The 19,034-nt window shown below is 44.7% G+C and overlaps 1 protein-coding gene across 1 annotated transcript in view; it reads left to right on the top strand.

Moving 5' to 3' along the window:
- The window catches only part of DNAH11 (dynein axonemal heavy chain 11), a 270,299-nt gene that overhangs the window by 145,320 nt on the left and 105,945 nt on the right, over window positions 1-19,034 (top strand). Inside the window, exons 50-53 of the mRNA XM_090046787.1 lie at window positions 1,813-2,006; window positions 4,390-4,552; window positions 6,604-6,727; window positions 7,695-7,837. Of these exons, the coding sequence (XP_089902913.1) occupies window positions 1,813-2,006; window positions 4,390-4,552; window positions 6,604-6,727; window positions 7,695-7,837 (624 nt within the window). The remainder of the gene's footprint in view (window positions 1-1,812; window positions 2,007-4,389; window positions 4,553-6,603; window positions 6,728-7,694; window positions 7,838-19,034) is intronic.

Genomic DNA, 19,034 nt, shown 5'->3' with positions numbered 1-19,034 from the left:
AGAAGTTGCCTGAAGTAAATATGCTGATTTAGTACATCCCCTTTAATCTTATCTGTTAGCATCTGATAAAATGCTAACCTTATCTGAGAAGATGCTAATCTTATCTGTTAGCACCTTTTCTGCTGAGGGAAAGAAAGTACTTGATAGAAAGGAGGTATACCAGCTTATTCAGATTCAAAGTAAGAAAGCTATTTTCAGTTTGAGGTTATAATTTGCAAAGGTGGTCATTTTCCTTCTTGACAATAGTTCTCATTTCAATGTTTGATTAGCTGTGAGAATTTTCGAGTATCTGCCACAATGTTGTTAGCAACTTAAAGCAAACATTTAAATCTTCCCCTAAAATGGAGGCAATGACCTTGTTACTGTCATAAATCTCCATGTACTTGAAGTCGGGGAGGATTGGCATTAGTTTTCCCTTCCCAAAATAGTTTCAGTGATTAATAATGCACATGCAGCTACTTACTTCAATGAAAATGTTTTTCTTAATTCATTTCATGATTACAGAATGTAATCATGCATCAGATTACTATAACAGTATATGATTTTGACATTTGAGGAGCAAAAGTAGTAAAAATAAGGGCACTGTAACAGAAAATAAACAATGATTAGATAAGCCAAGTTTACAAATAAATACAGATAAAGGTTTCACATGAAACCATCTAGAGTAAACTCTTATCTGATTTACAGTAACGTTCCAAGGGATGTACACTAGCGTGGTTCTCTACCTTTATTCTCTTAATAATTTATTTAACTACACTTTCATAAAACTTTGGCCCCTGCCACATGTTATACAATTTAAGACATGATTAACATATTACCCAGGCACCCATTAAAGCAGTTTATGGCATCCTAAAGCTAGGAATAAGCCATTAAGTTATTCCACAAAAAGGTGACTGGTTCCTATCATGCCATGAATTGAATGTGTGGCCAAGTGCACCCCCATGCTGAGCCCCTGAAGCTTGGAACCTGGATCACCTGATGGGACTCCCAGCCAGGGCAGCTCATGATGCACCACTGCAGCTGGGAGCCCAGGTCAGCTGATGGGACTCCCAGCTGCAGGAACTTGTTACTTGCCATGCAGGATGAGCCTTAGTGCTTTCACTGGCAAAAGGCTTGATGGTATCTGCTCAGTCCCAGAGTTATACCTCTTCCCATGCACATGTGGATCACACATCGGATCCCACCATGCGTTCATCAGCATGTCTGGCAGGGGCCTCTATTACAACTTCACCTCCCTTTGCTTACTATAGTACGTACAATGAATATACTGCTAGTTCAATCAACTGAATGCAGAAATGATACTAAGAATGTTGTGGAATATAATGTGGAATTCCATACTGGCTGCTGTAGCCTGTAAAGTTTTTATAAAATTTAGCAGTGTCTTGACACCAGTACCAAAGTGTGAATTAACTGATAAAAGCTATTTTAATGACCTTCTATTTATCCTTCAAAACATCTTTTGCTCTAAAATATACTTATTCTCGATCAGGCAAGGCATTGGGACTATCAGCTGGCATCCGCATCTGGTAGAAATTGCACATTTCATGAAAAAAGTCATCTTTTGTTTTGTTTTATTTCATTTTATTTTATTTTATTTTTTAGCAAGAGTCTGGAAATTTTCAATTTGACAAAAAAAAACCCCCCAAAACCCTGAACATTTTTAATTTATTTTTTCCCTCAAACCCTTCCATGAAACCCTGTATCTTTATGCATTGTTGAACTGGTCATTAAATGTAGAATATTCCCTTTGCATTTAACAGCTTTTTGCTTTTTTTTTTCCTCTCCCCTCTTCCTCCCCCCACAATTTGTTAGGGTATAGAAGATCATGTGCTACTCCAGCCCCCACTCATTTATTGCCATTTTGCAAGTGGGATTGCAGAGCCTCTGTACATGCCTGTCAAGAATTGGGAAGTTCTGAGGAAGATGCTTACAGAGACCCTTGGAAGCTACAATGAGATATATGCTTCTATGAATCTAGTTTTATTTGAGGATGCTATGCAGCATGTGTAAGTAGACTTAAGAAGTCCCATAGGGAATGAACCTATTTATGCACAAGCCATATAGTCAGGGCTGGATGAAATGATGACATCAAGGAATTATTTAATAAGAAATTTGTTTTTGCTACTCAGAAGCACCTGCATTATGTAGTTGTGCTTATACTCAACATGCTTCAGTGATACCATAAAGGAGGTGTGGGTTGCAAGTATGTAGTTAAGGCTGAGTCCTCCTTTTACACATTGAGCAGGAATTTCTCTGTGCTGCATGAGAAATAAGCACTTCCTACCCACATTTACAGTGTTTACTCACCAAGCACAGAATGATTTTTCTGGGAACCCACAAGAAAATCCATGGAAGTGATTAGGTTATTAATTTAATTGGATTCTTTCAGGAATTGAATGCGTCATCCTTGTCATGCAGGAAGAGGAGACATGTGGTAACAATCCAGTCAGAATGATTGCAAGTTTGAAATTTGACAGACAGTCTTAAAAAAATGTTTTAAATCTTATGTTATTTTTTTCTCCGTGTTAGTAGATTTGCCTAGACTATTTTTGGCTGTCCATTTTTATCTTTAACTCTTAAGGGAACTGAGTTGTTAGTATAAAAGTAGCAAAATACTTTCAAGTGCATCATTATGAGACTAAGTCATAGCTGCCCTTGCCCAGATTCTCTTTGGACATAAATGGGAACTGCTCTGGCTTCAGTTGACAATTTGGTCTGCTTTCTGAAATCATCAGTTTACATTGTTTAATGACCACTTGAGTTCTTTCTTTTGTGGTGAACATTTTCTTTTATGGAGGTATAAAATTAAAGCTTGGAGTTCAGAAGGTCTCCAGGTACTGATTCTACATCAAAGTTTAGTTAAATTCTGGGTCATTTTAGTGTAGGCCTCCTGGGCATTTATACACATACATTTTCATGCTCCATCACATGCAGTTGTATAAGTGGCAAAATGCATGTCAGCACGCAGAAAATGGCAGCTTTGTGCTTTTAAACTAAAACACCTTCGATATGTTTTGGTTCAAAAGCATGCCGCTGCTATTTTCTCAGCACTGATGTGCATTTTGCCATTTATACAAATATGTGCCACAGTGCCGGGCACTGTGGCACAAGCATGTACAAATGCCCCCAATATGAAGTGCTGATGTGCTCTTAGAATGTGATCAATGCCCATTAAAGTTAATGGGAGTATTTCCACTGATTATAACTTAGTATTGATCAAATCTTTCAAGTAATGTTTAACAACAGGTTATCATAGAGCTTGTACATCCTGTAAAATCAGGTAGAGGAATGTTGCAGCATCTGAAGAGTTGTATGTCTACACTGCAGTGATAATATGCTACAATTGGGATGCAGCTGGACACCCCTGTGCCCACCTGATCACACTGTGATATCTTCCATATCTGTAAACATGCCAGTAAGGCCGCTCTGGGACACCCTTCTGTGGCTCCTCTTGAGACCAGGTCCTCACTGTGCTGCGCTTTCAGAGCAGCTATTATGGATGAATCTACAGGAGCAGCCTGCAGTTCTGGGTTTGGAGTATGACGATGGGCACAGCCTGTATGGGGCTGCCCCAGTGTAAATGTGCTCCATGGCCCCTGACACATGTTACACTTAAGACACGATTAACTGGTTAATTACCTCTTAAGTAGTGATATGGCCACATGTTCATTCAATTAATGCTGTGATAAAACCAGGAATAAGAGACAGAATTATTACACAAAATATGTGTAATAACTTTGTAGCTGGTTCCTATCATGCCTTTAATTAAACATATGGTCAGTGCTCCCCAGTTCCAGTGCTCCCCCGCACCACTCAGCTAATCAGAGCTCCAAAGTGAGGGAGCACAGTGAGCTCCTCTATCTGGGATTCCCCAGTCACTGATGGAGGTCCCAGCCACAAGAGCGCATAATGCACCCCCATGGCTGGGAGCTCTGATAAGACAGAGGTCCCAGCTGTGGGAGCTCATGGTGCACCCCTACAGCTGAGAGTTCCCAGCCACAAGAGTGAAGACGGCTGGTGCACTGGCACCCGCAGTATGGTGTGATAGGTTCTGATGCTCAATCCCACACTTGCATCACCTCCTGTCATGCATGTGTTGCATGACAGAAAGCACAGCTGTTGGGATTGCACATCAGATCCTATTGTACCTTCTCTTCACTGTTTGTCAGTAGCTTAAGATACTTTGACAAGGAGTATTAATCTGTGTGTTCTAATTTTGGAAAGCTGCCAGCATGAAGATGAGATGAGGGTAGCACATCTTGAGATGTCAGGGCCACATTAACATTGTAAAAAAGAATTCAAATTCAGAGAAATCCAGAAAAGTTAGAGAAATTGGGTTAATACAGTGCTTGTATTCTACATTATATAATTCCCTTTTTTCATCATCAGGTGCCGTATCAGCCGTATCTTAGAAGCACCTCGGGGTTATGCACTTCTGATTGGAGTGGGTGGTAGTGGAAAACAGAGCTTGTCTAGGCTAGCAGCATACATCTGTTCCCTTGAGGTGTTCCAAATCACTCTGAAGAAAAGCTATGGGATCCAAGACCTGAAGGTAAACTAACAGATATTATTTAACTCTTTTGGGAAAGCATGACTTCAGGAAGGCACTTTTGTTATTACATAGGCTTAATAAGAGTGCAGAAGAGGCAGTATTATGAGCAGCAGATGAGGCATTATCTGAAATATATATATTTATATATTCAATATTTGGTAGTTTCCCTTAAAACACTTGTCAATCTCTCCTCCCCCCACCTCTCATAATCAGTTTTGTAAGATGCATAGATTTGTGTAAAATTATAGTATAAAATTTATCCCTTGCATTATCAGTTTTAGTTGTCAGTTTTAAGCTGATTAATTAATTAGATAAAACTATTACTATGAGGCTCGCAAGGCAAAATTAGGTCTGAACAGCATGTAAGGAAACAAGCTGCTGCAAGGTAAGTGAGCTTAGCATGGCAGCTACTTTGCCATAATTGCCTATCTGCATGCTCTTACACCCCAGTAAACACAGGAAAGCTTACTTGATTTTCCCTTGCCATTGCAGTAGGGTTAGGGCTGTGTACAGACAGTTACCATCACAAAACAGCTAGCATATTCTAAGTTCACACTTTAGTTTATCTAATTCTAACTTATTCATGTGCCTATGTCCTGTCACTGGAGACTGCTCATATGTTCAAAATTAAGCAAGTGCTTATGTGATGTGCTGGATCAGGTCCAGAGTGCACAGGACCTCAGTGAATTGATTTCTGTACACATCAGTTGTGAAAGAGCTGTTTGGAACTTCTCCCCCATATACTTCGCAGGCAGGAAGCAGGGGTGCCAAACCTAGCTGTCAAAAAGCCAAAGAAGGGTCTGTGTATGAACCTCACTTCATGCATGATGACCTAAGATGCAGTTTCTGCCAGCTTATTCAAGCCACCAAAGAAAACGCTACATTGAATATCAGTTGTTAGCAGGAGATACATATGTAATGCATTATACCTTCAGTACATACAATAACAGACCCAGCAGATTTTTGCTTATAGTAAATAATATGCTTACATTTCAACTCTTCTTTTCCTCCATTAAAAACACTAATTTGCAACCATGTGGAAGATAAGGGAGGCAGAGACATTGACTTTGCAAAGGCAAAACTTGGCCCTTATAGAGTTTCTGCCACATAAAATCTTAGTAAAATATTCTAGTTAGGGGTAGTTCTGGCCATAGAGCCCTTTATATTTTCTTGTTCTTCAGTTCTGTAGTGCGAGAATGTATGATAGCTTTGTGTCCTGAAGCTTTCATCATCTCCTTGTGTTACTCCCAAGTTCTACAGTTAGTTTGAAGTTTCATGATGCTCCGGGTCAGAAGGGACCTAAGCAGATCATCAGGTCCGACCCTCTGCCCCGTTTGATTCAAAAGACAGTGATTTCAAATGAAAGTAAAGCTATAGAAGCAGAAGACCTTTTTCCCAGTTTAAGGACAACAAGGAAGGAAGGAATCCACTAACCTTTTTCAGTTCCTAATACCGGACCAGGTTGCAGACTTCACATAAACTTGCATTGGCCATTCTCTGTATCGTAAATGGAGTAAAATTGTACATGTAGTCAACGGCTTCTTTTTAAATTATTTAGTCACCGGTGCTAGACACTGTTAGTACACTGTTTAGCACAGTGAAGCCCCTGTCCATAACTGGGGAGCAGCAGTACAAATAATAAATACTAATAATACTTTCCTCTCTTAATGGAAAACAAACCAAAAAGATGGACTTGTCTTTCCAGTGTGATGCCTAGATACTATGAGCATGTTCCTGAAGGGAGTTACTTGACAAAGGAGTTAAAATATCAGTTTTACTATATTGCAAGGGAGTTCTTTTTTTGATAAGCAGTTTGCTTTCATCTTCAGCATGTGGTTTTGTCAACTGCAGTTCCTGTCAGCAGTTTTAAAAAATGGAAGTAACCTATTTTTTGCCTTTAGCTGTGATTTGGCAAGTTAAAGAGATGTAAATAAATTGAAAGAAGCAGGTAGAGTCAACAATGTATTGCCATCAAATTGCATGCATTTCATGGGGGTTTTTCTGTATCAACACTTTAACAAAGCATGACTGATTGCCTCCTTTTCTTACAGGTAGATCTTGCCAATTTGTACATCAAGACTGGAGCCAAGAACATGCCCACTGTGTTTTTGCTGACAGATGCCCAGGTTCCAGATGAACACTTTCTTGTGCTGATTAATGACTTGTTGGCATCAGGTGATTAGACCAACACATTTCTTGAAAGTTCTTCCCCAGTGACAAATGATCTGTGGTTTCAGTGAACTTTAAAGAGAGATTATTTGTCTTTGAGGTGTTTGTAGGGGGAGTCTTTTGGGAAAAAGCCACATAAACACAGCTAACTTGAGTTTTGTATCTAGTATACTTAAAAAGCAAAGTCCCCTGAGAAGGCTAAATAACAAGATCATGCAATTCATTTGTGCACCTGATTCTCCTCTTTACTTAATGCCACTTTTACGCTGGCCTAATTCTTTTGACTTAAGTGGATTAATTCATGATTACAGTAATGCCGTGGTTTTAAAACCATTCTGTGGAACCCTAGGGTCCCACAATAGGTCATCAAGGGTTCCTCAAAGAGAGTGGGGAGATGATGGTGGAGTGGGCCAGGAGGTGGTGCACTGTCATTGCCAGGATGGGCCACCTGGCTTGTCCTCAACTCACATGATAGGATTCAGGGTTTCATGGCAGAAGCAGTAATATGAAAGGGTTCCATGACTTGGGCAAGTTTGAAAATCACTGCATAAGGAGGAGAATTGGGCTCTGAATGTTAGATGATTCTGAATGCAGGTGACACAGACAGGTGCAGGAGGTGTTTTGACTGTTTTCTTTGGCTAGGTGGGAAGGAAGCACTGGAGGTCTTGTAACATGGTACAACAGTCTGGGGAAAAGCTGAAAACAAGTGATCCTAAGAGATTAGAAATGCAAAATAGGATTTCCTCCCTCAAAAAGAAAACTCTCTCTGCAGAAAATAAATGTTTGAGTAGCACTAGCTAATTTTTGTTGTTGTTGCTGTGTATCATTTACATTATGATGATGCCTAAGAGCTCCCTCTTTTTGGAACAGACCTGCATTGTGCTATACAGTAAAACTGTGATGCATTTTAGTTAGTTGCTCAGACTCTCTTTTTGGGGCCTCTCCTGATGCTTCTTATTTTGTCTATATGCAGGGGAAGTTCCAGATCTGTTCAGTGATGAAGATATAGATGGCATAATTGCAGGAATTAGGAATGAGGTGAGAGGTCTGGGTCTGATTGACACCAGAGAAAATTGCTGGAAGTTCTTCTTGGATAGAGTGCGACTACAGTTAAAAGTAAGAAAAATGACTACATGTAAGGTAAATGATTTAAATACAACTGCTGGCACTAGAGAATTGAATTATTTCCATGTACTGTGTAGTATATTTAAAATTTGTTATTTCTTTATACATGAAACTACATATAAAGATGTACATTTGACCTGGGTATTGACAGTGAGCTTATAAAGCGTTTCTAATGCAGACAGATCCCAAAGTAATGGGCCTAATTCTTCCTTGCGACTGTCCTGTTGAAGTTAGTGGGAGCCATTGCTCTGTGTGTTGTTGTCCTTTGCAGGCAAAGACAACCACGTCCAGTGGAGAGGAGGGCAGAGGGAAGAAAATAGAAAAGAAGTGGAAAATAAAAAGGGGAGGGGGAAAAAAGAGAAGGGAGAGAGAAAGTAAAAAGGAGACAAAAAGAGAAAGAAGAGGGGTGGGGGCTAGGTTGCATGGGTACATAGGTGGTTTATAAGCCCCATCTTAGCCTTGAACAGTATGCTGCAGCAGGGGCAGGAAAGCAATGAGGACTGGGTATGAGAGGTTCTCGTTTTCTTGTTTCTTCATTGCTGCTTCATTGCACATTTCGTCAACACATTTCATCATTGCTTCCACCATGCGTTGCTCTTCAAAGACCAGTGTTCTGTTCTGGATTGATGACCTCCAGGATGGACGGTTGTGAGCGATTTTACTCCCATGACCCCAGGTCAATGCCAAAACTCTTTAGGGACACCTTTAGGGTGTCTTTGTACCATTTCTTTGTGCACCATGAAAGCTTACTCCATTGAACAGTTCACCATAGAAGATCTTCTTTGGCAGGCAACTTCAGGCCTTCTTGAAAGGTGGCTAGCCCATCTCAGCTGCACCAGTTTCAGGAGGCTGACAAGAGTAGGTCCATGAACTGTTGCATGTCAGCCTGTGAGCCTGCGCATTAACAGTCATTCAGCGAAGAAGAAGTCACAAAGTGTAGCTGTCTGGACTTTGGAGCTCACTCGGAGCCTCCTCAGGTTGACGATGTCTTTGTCAAAATAGTACCTGATCCCCATACCAAGGTCATTGTCTTGGAAGCCATCCGCCAGCATGGCAGAGAATATCTAGAATACCATGCTAAAGAGGGTAGGTGCAAGCACAGAGCCCTGCTTGATGCCATTTGTTTCCATAATGGGGTCAGAGCATTCACCATTTGCAAGGACACATGCCGTCATGCCGTCGTGGAACTGTTGAACCATGTTGATGAATTTTCTGGGGCATCCGTACTTCATGATTTCCCAGAGGCCTTCACCATGTCAAAGGCTTTGGCTAGGTACGGCAAGGTCACCTTCCAGGACAAGGGAGGACTCCCATGCTGTCCAGCAAGGGGTTGCACCAAGGTGGTCAAGGGCCCCAAGGCCCGCTGCACCAAGGTCCTGGCCCGCTGGAGCTTTGCAACAGGTACGAACTTCTTGCAGCCCCAGCAGAGCCTGCTGAGCTGCCAGCTGCGGTAGGCAGCACAGGCTCAACTGTAGCTACCACCCCTGCTCCCCCTAAGACAAAATGCAAAGTGTTTGCTATGGGAAACTCCATCCTGAGGGGGACAGAAGGGGCAATCTGCCACCCCAATCCCTTCGCCCGGGAAGTCTGCTGCTTCCCAGGAGCCCGTATCCCAGACATTGTGGAGAAGATCCCTGAGCTCCTCCGGCCCACTGACCACTATCCTATGCTTCTTATCCATGTGGGCACAAATGACGTGGCTCGGAGCGCTCCCAGCTGGATCATGAAGCACTACAGGGATTTGGGAGTGGGGCTAAAGAGGTTGAGGGTGCAGGTGGTGTTTTCTTCGATTCTCCCAGTCTCAAGCTATGGGCTCAGGAGGGAGAGGAGGATTAAGGTAGTGAACCAAAAACTGCGGTGTTGATATCATCAGGAAGGCTTCAGCCTCCATGATCACAGTCTGCTCTTTGAGAGAGGCAGCGAGCTGCTGGGAAGGGACAGCCTCCACCTCTTTCCACTGGGGAGGAGGCTCTTCTCAGCCAGACTGGCTGACCTGCTCCACTGGGCTTTAAACTAAGCCCCCCAGGGGATGGGACTACTGCCACTGCTTATCTGCTGAGCAACCCTTGCAAAGCCAGCATATCAAGGCACTTAAGGGAGCCCACCCCTGCCTTAGCTGTGGAATGAGCTGTGGACAAGGCAAGGGCCCCTAAAGGCACACTTGCATGCCTGTTCACAAATGCCAGGAGCTTGGGGAATAAACAGGAGGAAATTGTCCTCCTGATTAATGCAAATAATTATGATGGCATAGGGATAACGGAGACATGGTGGGGCTCCACCCATGACTGGACCACAGGTATAGACAGCTATACTCTGTACAGGAGAGATCAAGTGGACAGAAGGGGTGGGGCTGTAACTCTCTAAGTCAAGGAAAGCTATGCATTCCTGCAAGGTGACATTGGTGCCCAGGGTGGATGACTGGAGACCCTCTGGGTTAAAATCCATGGGGAACAAGGCACAGGGGACACAAGGCTGGGAGTCTACTACTGACCTCCTACCCAAGATCACGAGCTTGACCAGGAGTTTGCCAGAGAATTGACTGAAGCTGCATGCTCCCAGTGCATGGTTGTCATGGGAGACTTCAACTACCCTGACATCTTGTGGGAAGAGCGCTTGGCCAAATCTGAGCGGTTGCAAAGCTTTCTCTCATGCGTGGATGAGCTCTATCTGATACAAGAAGTTGACTGGCTAATGAGAGGTAAAGCACTGCTCAACCTGGTACTGGCAACGGGGGACGACCTAATCAGCGACCTAATGATTGAAGGGAAGCTGGGTGACAGTGACCACGAGCTGATCACTTTCACCATCTGCTGTAAAGTGGCAAGTCAGTCAGCAATACAGAAGTCCTTGACTTCAGAAAAGCTGATTTTGACAAGATAAGGAGGCTTGTCAGTAAGGCTAAGGGACCATGACCCAAAAGGGAAGGGAGTTCAGGATAAGTGGTTGCTCCCCAAGGGAGCGATCCTGGATGCACAAGCAAAGTATATTCCGTCTCGGAGGAAAGGCAGCAGAAGGGCACAGCAGCCCCCTTGGCTCTGCAGGGAACTAGCTGACCTCCTACATCTAAAAAGACAGACCTACAAAGGATGGAGGACTGGATCCTTCTCCAAGGAGGAATACACTGCACTGGTCCGGACCTGCAGGGAGCGAACCAGGAAAACCAAGGCTGCAACTGAACTCCAATCAACTTCGAGCTTCAAGGACAGTAAAAAATCCTTTTTTAGATATGTGAGGAGCCGGAGGGAAAGCAAGGGCAACATCAGACCCCTGCTAAACCAGATGGGACAACTGACAACCGATGCGCAGGAAAAAGCCAACTTGCTTAATGGGTACTTTTACATCAGCTTTTCACCAGTCCCAAGGGGTGTCCCTGCCCTTTCCTGGCTGAGGGTGATTTCTTGGCCTCCATCAATGCTGACCTTGTGAAGGAACACCTTGAGAGGCTGGACACCTTCAAGTCAGCCGGCCCTGACAGTTTATACGCCACCATAGCTTAGCCTCTGGCACGGATCTTCAAGAGCTCCTGGCACTCCGGTGAAGTGCCCAAAGACTGGAAGAAGGCCATTGTGGTGCCTATCTTCAAGCAAGGGAGGAAAGTGGATCTGGCAAACTACAGGCCCATCAGCCTGACCTCTATCCTGGGGAAGGTCTTAGAAAAAATTAGCAAAGAGTCCATTCTTAACAGACTGGCCGATGGCAGCATCATGAGGGATAGCCAGCATGAGTTTGTTGCAGGTGGATCTTGCTTGACCAATCTTATTTCCTTTTATGACCAGGTGACCTATCACCTGGACAAGGGAGAAGAGACTGATGTTGTATATCTTGACTTTAAAAAAGCCTTCAATCTGGTATCCCATGATCACCTCCTAGCCAACTGCAGCCTCGGCTTCACCACGATGCGCTGGCTGGGGAATTGGCTTCGTGGTCAGACCCAGAGGGTGGTGGCTGACAGAAGTCAATCATCATGGTGTGCTGTAACCAGTGGGGTCCCTCAAGGCTCTGTCCTAGGGCCTATAGTATTTAACATCTTCATCAGTGATGTGGACATTGGTGTCAGAAGCGGACTGGCCAAGTTCGACAACGACACCAAACTCTGGGGTAAAGCATCCACACCTGAGGACAGTCGGGCAATCCAAGCTGACTTTGACAGGCTCATGAAATGGGCAGGTGAGAACCTGATTGTGTTTAACATCAAAAAATACAAGGATACCTTGGGAAGAAAAACCCACAGCATCCTTATAGGCTTGGCAGTGCTACGCTGGCTAGCACTACGGATGAAAAGGACTTGGTGGTCATGATTGACCACAAGATAAACATGAACCTTCAATGTGATGCTGTGGCTAGTAAAGCAAGCAAAACACTGGCTTGCATCCACAGATGCTTCTCAAGCAAATCCCGGGACATCATTCTCCCCTTGTACTCAGCCTTGGTGAGGCCGCAGTTGGGGTACTGCGTCAAGTTTTGGGCTCCACAATTCAAAAAGCATGTGAAGAAGCTTGAGAGGGTGCAGAGGAGAGCCACATGCATGATCAGAGGTCAGGAAAACAGAACTTATGATGAGAGTCTGAGAGCCATAGGACTCTTCAGCCTGGGAAAGCGCAGGCTCAGGGATGATCTGACGGCCACCTATAAGTTTATCGGGGTGACCACCAGTATCTGGGGGAACATTTGTTCACCAGAGCACCCCAAGGGATGACAAGGTTGAACGGTTATAAACTACTGCAAGACCATTTCAGGCTGGACATAAGAAAGAACTTATTTACTGTCTGAGCCCCCAAGGTCTGGAATAGACAGCCACCAGAGGTGGTTCAGGCACCTATTTTGAATGCCTTCAAGAGAAATTTGGATGCTTATCTTGTTGGGATCCTATGACCCCTGCTGACTTCCTACCCCTGGGGCAGGGGGTTGGACTCAGTGATCTTCTGAGGTCCCTTGCAGCCCTAATGTCTATGAAATCTATAAAATTTAGATCGATGAATATGAAGAGAAGGTCAGTGTTCTGTAGCCAGTTAAGGAGGACTCTCACGGGTATCTTGCTGGCAGTTGAGAGGAGGGAGATGCCCCTTTGATTGTCACAGAGTAGGCAATTTCCCTTCCTCTTATACAGGTGGATGATTGAGGCATTCTTGAATTCTTGAGGGACTACCTCCTGCACCCACATATTGCAGAAGATCTCGGTTAGTTTCTCCATGAGGCCGTGACTGCCTGATTTGTAGACCTCAGCTGGAATCACATCGGCTCCAGGAGTTTTGCCATTAGACATTTGCTGTATGGCCTTTTGGACTTCCATGATTGTAGGTGGAGCTTCAAACGAGGTGTTGATGGTGGTTTGAGGCAGCTTGCATATGGCATCTATGTTGATGGAGGATGTCCAATTGAGGATGGCACTGAAGTGTTCAACCCATCTCTGGAGGATCTGGACCTTTTCAGTTAGCAGTGTGGTCCCATCGGAAGACAGCAGGGGGGAAGATCCAAGGACCTGTGAACTATAGACAGCCTTTAGGGCGTTGAAGAACATTTTTGTGTCATTTCAATCAGCATAGTGCTGGATCTCATCTGCTTTGTTCTTCAGCCATGTGTCATGCATCCCTCACAGCTTGCGCTGAATGGTCTTCCATGTCAAGCTGTAGGTATGTTGCATTGATGCAGACTTATCATAGAGGAAGATTCTATGGAGACGTTATTTCTCTTGCAGCAGCTGTTGTATCTCCTCGTCATTTTCATCAAACCAGTCTTGATGTCAATGAACATTTGGTCTCAGGGTCTTGAGGGCTGCAGAGTATATAACTTGATGGAGCTGCTTCCAGTTGGCTTCAGAGTGGAGCAGTGTAGTGTGAAGCTGATCTTTCAGATGGTTCTCAAGAGACAGCCTAGTGCTGTCATTTATCAGCCCTGCAGTGTTGAGGTGCTTCAGTCCACTTCAGCCTTGTGGACACCATCTCGTTTGAATCATGATCTTTAGTGATATGATGAGTTCATGATCAGCCCAGCATGTTGTTTTGGTTACATAGACATCACATCTTTCCCTCCTTTGGACGATGACATAGTTGATAAGATGCCAATGCTTGGAGTGGGGGTGCATCCACAATGTCGTCTTCCATTTGGGGAGGTGGAACACACTGTTGGTAACTAGAAGCTCATGTTCAGCACATAATCTGAGCAGGAGAAGATCCTTGCTATTGTAGCTTCCAATCCCGTGCTTCCCAATTATGCCATTCCATGCTTGGCAGTCAGAGCCAATCCTAGTGTTGAAATTGCCCAGGAGAATGGGACAGTGAAACTTCGGTACAGCAACAATCATGGAGTGAAGGTCATCATAGAACTGGCTGTTGACTTCATCAGAATTGGTCATGGTAAAGGTATACACACTGATGATAGTGGCTCACTTTTTGTCAAGCAGGGGGAGCTTGGGCACCATCAGCTGGTCATTCACTTCCTTAGGCAGGTAGGTCAACTTGTTGATGAGGCTGTTTTGTATAGCAAAGCAGACACCTGCTTCCCATTTGGCTTCACTGCCATGACCACTCCAAAAGGAAGTGTAGCCAGCTTTTCCTTCTGTGAGCTGCCCTTCACCGGGTAGGCAAATCTTGCTGAGGGCAGTGATCTGGATGTTTTATCTGCCCAGTTCTCTCCCAATGAGGGCAGTTCTCCTTTCAGGTCTGTTGGTGTTTCCATTGGTCAGCATACGTATGTTCCATGTGCTCCACTTGAGGGGCATTGATTTCTTTCCTTTTCAGCTGCTGTAGTGGGCTCCCAGCCATGGGGTGAAGAAGGCAATGTTTGGGGCACCTTTTCTAGCCCCTTCCTCGCTTGAGGAGGTGACCAGTGCAATCCTGAATAGGACTGTTCAGTCACTCAAGGGGCTGCCGAGTTCTGCTGCTGCTTCTGTCCAGTAGAAAGTGACCTGATGTCTTGAGCCGCTTGTGTGCATGTTTGCGGCTACAGCTTCCAGTGTGTCCACACCTGCTACTTCATTGCTGGCCCATTGCCACAGGGCTTGTGCTGGATGTGAGTTGTGCAGGATTTGTATTTAAGTCAGGAAGAGTATCGGCCTCACTCTCACGTCCAAGCCAGCGGGTAACCAGCAGCAGGACAAGTGTCAAGATGGCTGGAGATTAGCCCAGATGCAGTGGATGATGTCTTTTGTGTCTTGTCCTGCTCTGCACGTTCCACAGTGCATTGCTGTACCACCATCATGATCGTTGGACTATATGAGGGTCTTATCTGCCCAGTCAGCTGGAGTCAGACTTTGCATGCAAGGATAGGCATCTCCCTGTCTCCCCAGAGGTCTGAAGGCCAACCAGGTACCCTCACCTAGTTTGGTCCACCCGTTGAGGCGGTTTACCGGGATGTGGCTGCTGTCACATGCAGACAGCTACTTGGAGCCAGAGGTGAGAATTGAGTGCTGGTGATGACCAACAGAGGACGAGTCACCAAGGTGAGCACAACATACCCTTTCTCTGGAGGTGCTACCTCTCCTAGACACCCCAGACACCCCACTGCTCTGTAAGAATTACTAAATGGCTTCCCAAAACCCTATGTACATAAAACAGACTACCCATGCTGGGATTTCAGCCATTGGTATACTGGTATAAACCAAGTCTGCACTTTAGGGCTTTTCTATATGGGGAATATACTCTGGTAAAAGAGCTATTCAAGTCAAATCCCCTGTGTCGATATTCTTAGGGCATGCTAAGTATGAGCTAGTTTATTCCATTTTCCATTTGAACTTGTGGCTGAAATTCCTGTATAAATATCACTTTTTTCCCCCTCCATATGCCTTTGTAATGTAGCTACATCATAGATCAAATATTACAATTATTTAATACACTATGTAACAGGGCAAGGGCAGCTCTGTTCCTTTAGTGTTACAAAGTTGCGAGTTGGGGTTGGGGTTGGGGAGAGAGGCGGGTCAGGGACAGGGCAAGGATAATTACTTAGTAGACACAGTTGAGAAGGGGATCGCACCTGTGGTGAATGTTGACTGATTGGGAACCAGCAGCTATTAAAGTCTGTGACAGAGGAGGGTTTCTTTACCCCCGTTGCATGACATGAGGAGATTCAGCGGGGATGCCAGGAGCGGCAAACCGAGTGCTGGAACAGGTTACTGATAAGACCAGCTGACCAGGAGAAGGTAACCACAGCGACCAGCAAAGCAAGGAGGTGAGGGAGAGAGAGAGAGACTTACCAAACGGGTCCTCCGGCTGAGAGAAGGTCCCACAGACAAAGGATCCACTGGTACCTGTGAGAGAGAGAAAAAAGAGTGGGATTGGAGTCAAGCTGACTGACTCAGGGGAGCAGGTTGCATGGTGGTGGACGGTGAAAGGAAGACCGTGAGCTGTAAGAACAGCCGGGGTTCTCCACAAACTGTGGGGAATTCACTAATAAACCAATTTTCTGTTAACCTGCTTCTGGGGTGATTTACTACACCCTCTCTCATTAGAGAATTAACTTCTTACTCTTCTATCATTCCGAAGCGTGGCAGATGAGCCCCAGGGAAAGAGATTTTGTTATTCACCCCCACATGGCCACACACTACACAATAATTTAAAACAGGAAGTGAAAAATAAAGCCATCCCCTCCAGAAACTTATTGTATGGAAACTTATTGTAGGGAGAATATAGTTATCCATGTGGGAAATGGGAAAATTGATGTCAGATACTAATCTTTCAAAGTTTACAATGATACCAGCCCTAGTTTTACACCTCTTGTGAAATATATTTATACAGAATAAGTCTCATGGTTCAGAAACAAACTAATTTCAAACTACTGGTAGGGTGGAAGAAAGAGACTTTCAACACTAGATTAGGTTAGGTACAGCTATTTGGGGAGATTAGATCAAGTTAAAAATGGCCACCCAATCTAAGGTAAATTGGGATGGGAGGGGGCTGGGGGGGATCAGAGGGGCAAACAGGGTCTGCAAAGGGCTTGGGGAGACTGGATGGGCAGGTGCAGTTCATGGAGGGGCTCAGAGGGAACAGGGGGTCTAGCAAGGTCTGTGGAAGGTGGTAGGGTCTGGGAGGGTTTGGCAGGATTGAAGGGGCAAGCAGGGTCTGCAGGGTTAGGGGTTGGCAGGATTGGGGTGGGCAAGCATTATGGAGGTTGGTAGAGTCTGGAAGGGTTTGGTGAGATCAGGGGATTGCAGAGCCTGCAGGGGGGGAATGGGGGGGACTCTTCATACCCTGGGACCAGGGGCTATTTTTAGCCCCTCCACCTCCCCCCTGGCAAACCAACCACTACCCCAATCCATCCCACACCTCCCCCCCACCCTGACTTGTTTTCTTCTTCCTGGAACTGGTGAACAACAGTAAAACTGGCACTGAGAGCAGCTCAAAGTTTGAGGGGTTTGGCAGGCTCTGGAGGGGCTGACTGGTCCATGTGTAGGGCAGGGTGTTGTCAATCTGGGGGTAGGGTGAGGGGCTAGAGGGGCTACAAATAGCCTGGTGCCAGGGGAAAGGTAGGAATAGCATAACCTTGGGACTGGGGTCAGCAACTGGGCTTTCCCAGCTCTGGAGCTGCACTGTTGCCTGTATAGAAGTTCAATTAGATCAGTCTTGCCAGACCTGATTTAAACTGGACTAACTCTGAGGTGCAGTTAACTTTGATCTGGTCCGCCATTTTTAGACTGATCTAACCTTCCTGAACTTCTGTACAGTTTGCACATAAATCAGCCTATCTAAGGATTGAGTGTAAGATCTGCATTTTGGCAAGCTAAGTTAGATCAGGTGGCCTTTTTTAACGCAATCTAACCTCTCCTAAACTTCCTGAATATCGGTATGTACTGTCTCCTGGGATTGGGGAGGTGTATGACTGATGGCAAAGTATTAGTCATCAAATCCACTGTCCCTGTGCATGTGAGTCATGTAAAAATTGTGCATTTGCAGAAATGAGGAATAAAATGTTGTGGTTTAAGTGGGGGGTGCGAGTGACTGATTTTACTGCGGTGGGACATAAACCCAGAAAGTTTGGGAAATGCTGTTCTATGGTATTTGATGACTCATGGGCCTCATCCAGAATGACCACTCCCATTTTGTTTTAGGACCTGCAATAGCATATCTCCAAACATCACACTGTGGCATTTTACTTTCCCACTTTTTCACCTATTTCCCTTTTTCTCCTCTCTTGACATCCATCTGTTCTCTTTACTACACATTTGTTTCTTCTCTTATTTCTGTTTTGTTGGCATCATTTCTGTCCTTCACTGGTGATTCCTTCTTTAACTCATGGCTAAACAGAATATTTGGTATGACTGGCATCCTCTGCTATTTTATCTTGTCTGAGCTGAGTATCAGTAAAGATGAATGGGAAAAGTATTTGTGCACCTTTTATTTAGCTCTAGTCAATAGTGTATGTATCAATTTCATGAGCACTGAATTCATATACAGGTTTTTAAGAATGGGGGAGAAAAAGCTGTAAATCCTAATGTCTTTGCATTTTCTCCTCCCTCTTCCCTCCTTTTGTGCAACTCTGATTTCCTCTATGATTTCATTATATTTTAAAGGGCTTTTTTTAAAAACTACTTTCAAATGCCTCTTACCTTGCCACCATTTTGCAGGCCACCCACTCTGCAAATTAGCACTTCTAGAAACAGGGAACAGGAGGTATCTATTCACACCGCATAGACTGCAAGGTAGAGGCATTGTAATACTTCAGGAGACATAGATTTAATGAGTTAACACACTGGCAGGTATCGCATGTACTTAGTTCTTGGTAACCCACCTCTTTTCCCCACATTTGCAGTGTAAAATAAGGGATTTCAAGCAATTCCTCACCTCAAGCTTAATGATGCGGGCTATTAAACTAAAAAAAAATCTTATTCTTTATTATTCACCGTTTTACTAAAGTTAGCATTGTAGCTTAAACCCATTTTTGTTTTCTTCACAATTCATCCACAAGGTGGCAGAGAGCAGGAAAGGCAGCCAGCTCCATTACACAGGGCTCCCTTACACAGGGCTTCCCTGGTGGTGTGCAAGTTCTGACCCATGGGGAACGCCATGCAGTAGAGGCAGGCCAGCCTGGAGCCGCTCCTTGCCACCATAAGCAGCTCCCAGAACTGGCTGGAACCACATGCTACCAGGCAGCAGCACCTGTGTGGGCCATAAACAGGCAGAGACCCAGCAGGGTATTAAGGGAGACTTCCCAAGTAACCAGGGAGCAAGCAAACAAGGAGAGCAAGCCGGGCAAGCTG

The sequence above is a fragment of the Crocodylus siamensis genome, chromosome 5 (genome assembly GCF_052110815.1).
Source record: "Crocodylus siamensis isolate JL-2025a chromosome 5, ASM5211081v1, whole genome shotgun sequence".
Lineage (NCBI taxonomy): Eukaryota > Metazoa > Chordata > Crocodylia > Crocodylidae > Crocodylus > Crocodylus siamensis.
Note: the sequence above shows the minus strand (reverse complement) of the source record. Positions and strands in the feature narration are given on the sequence as shown.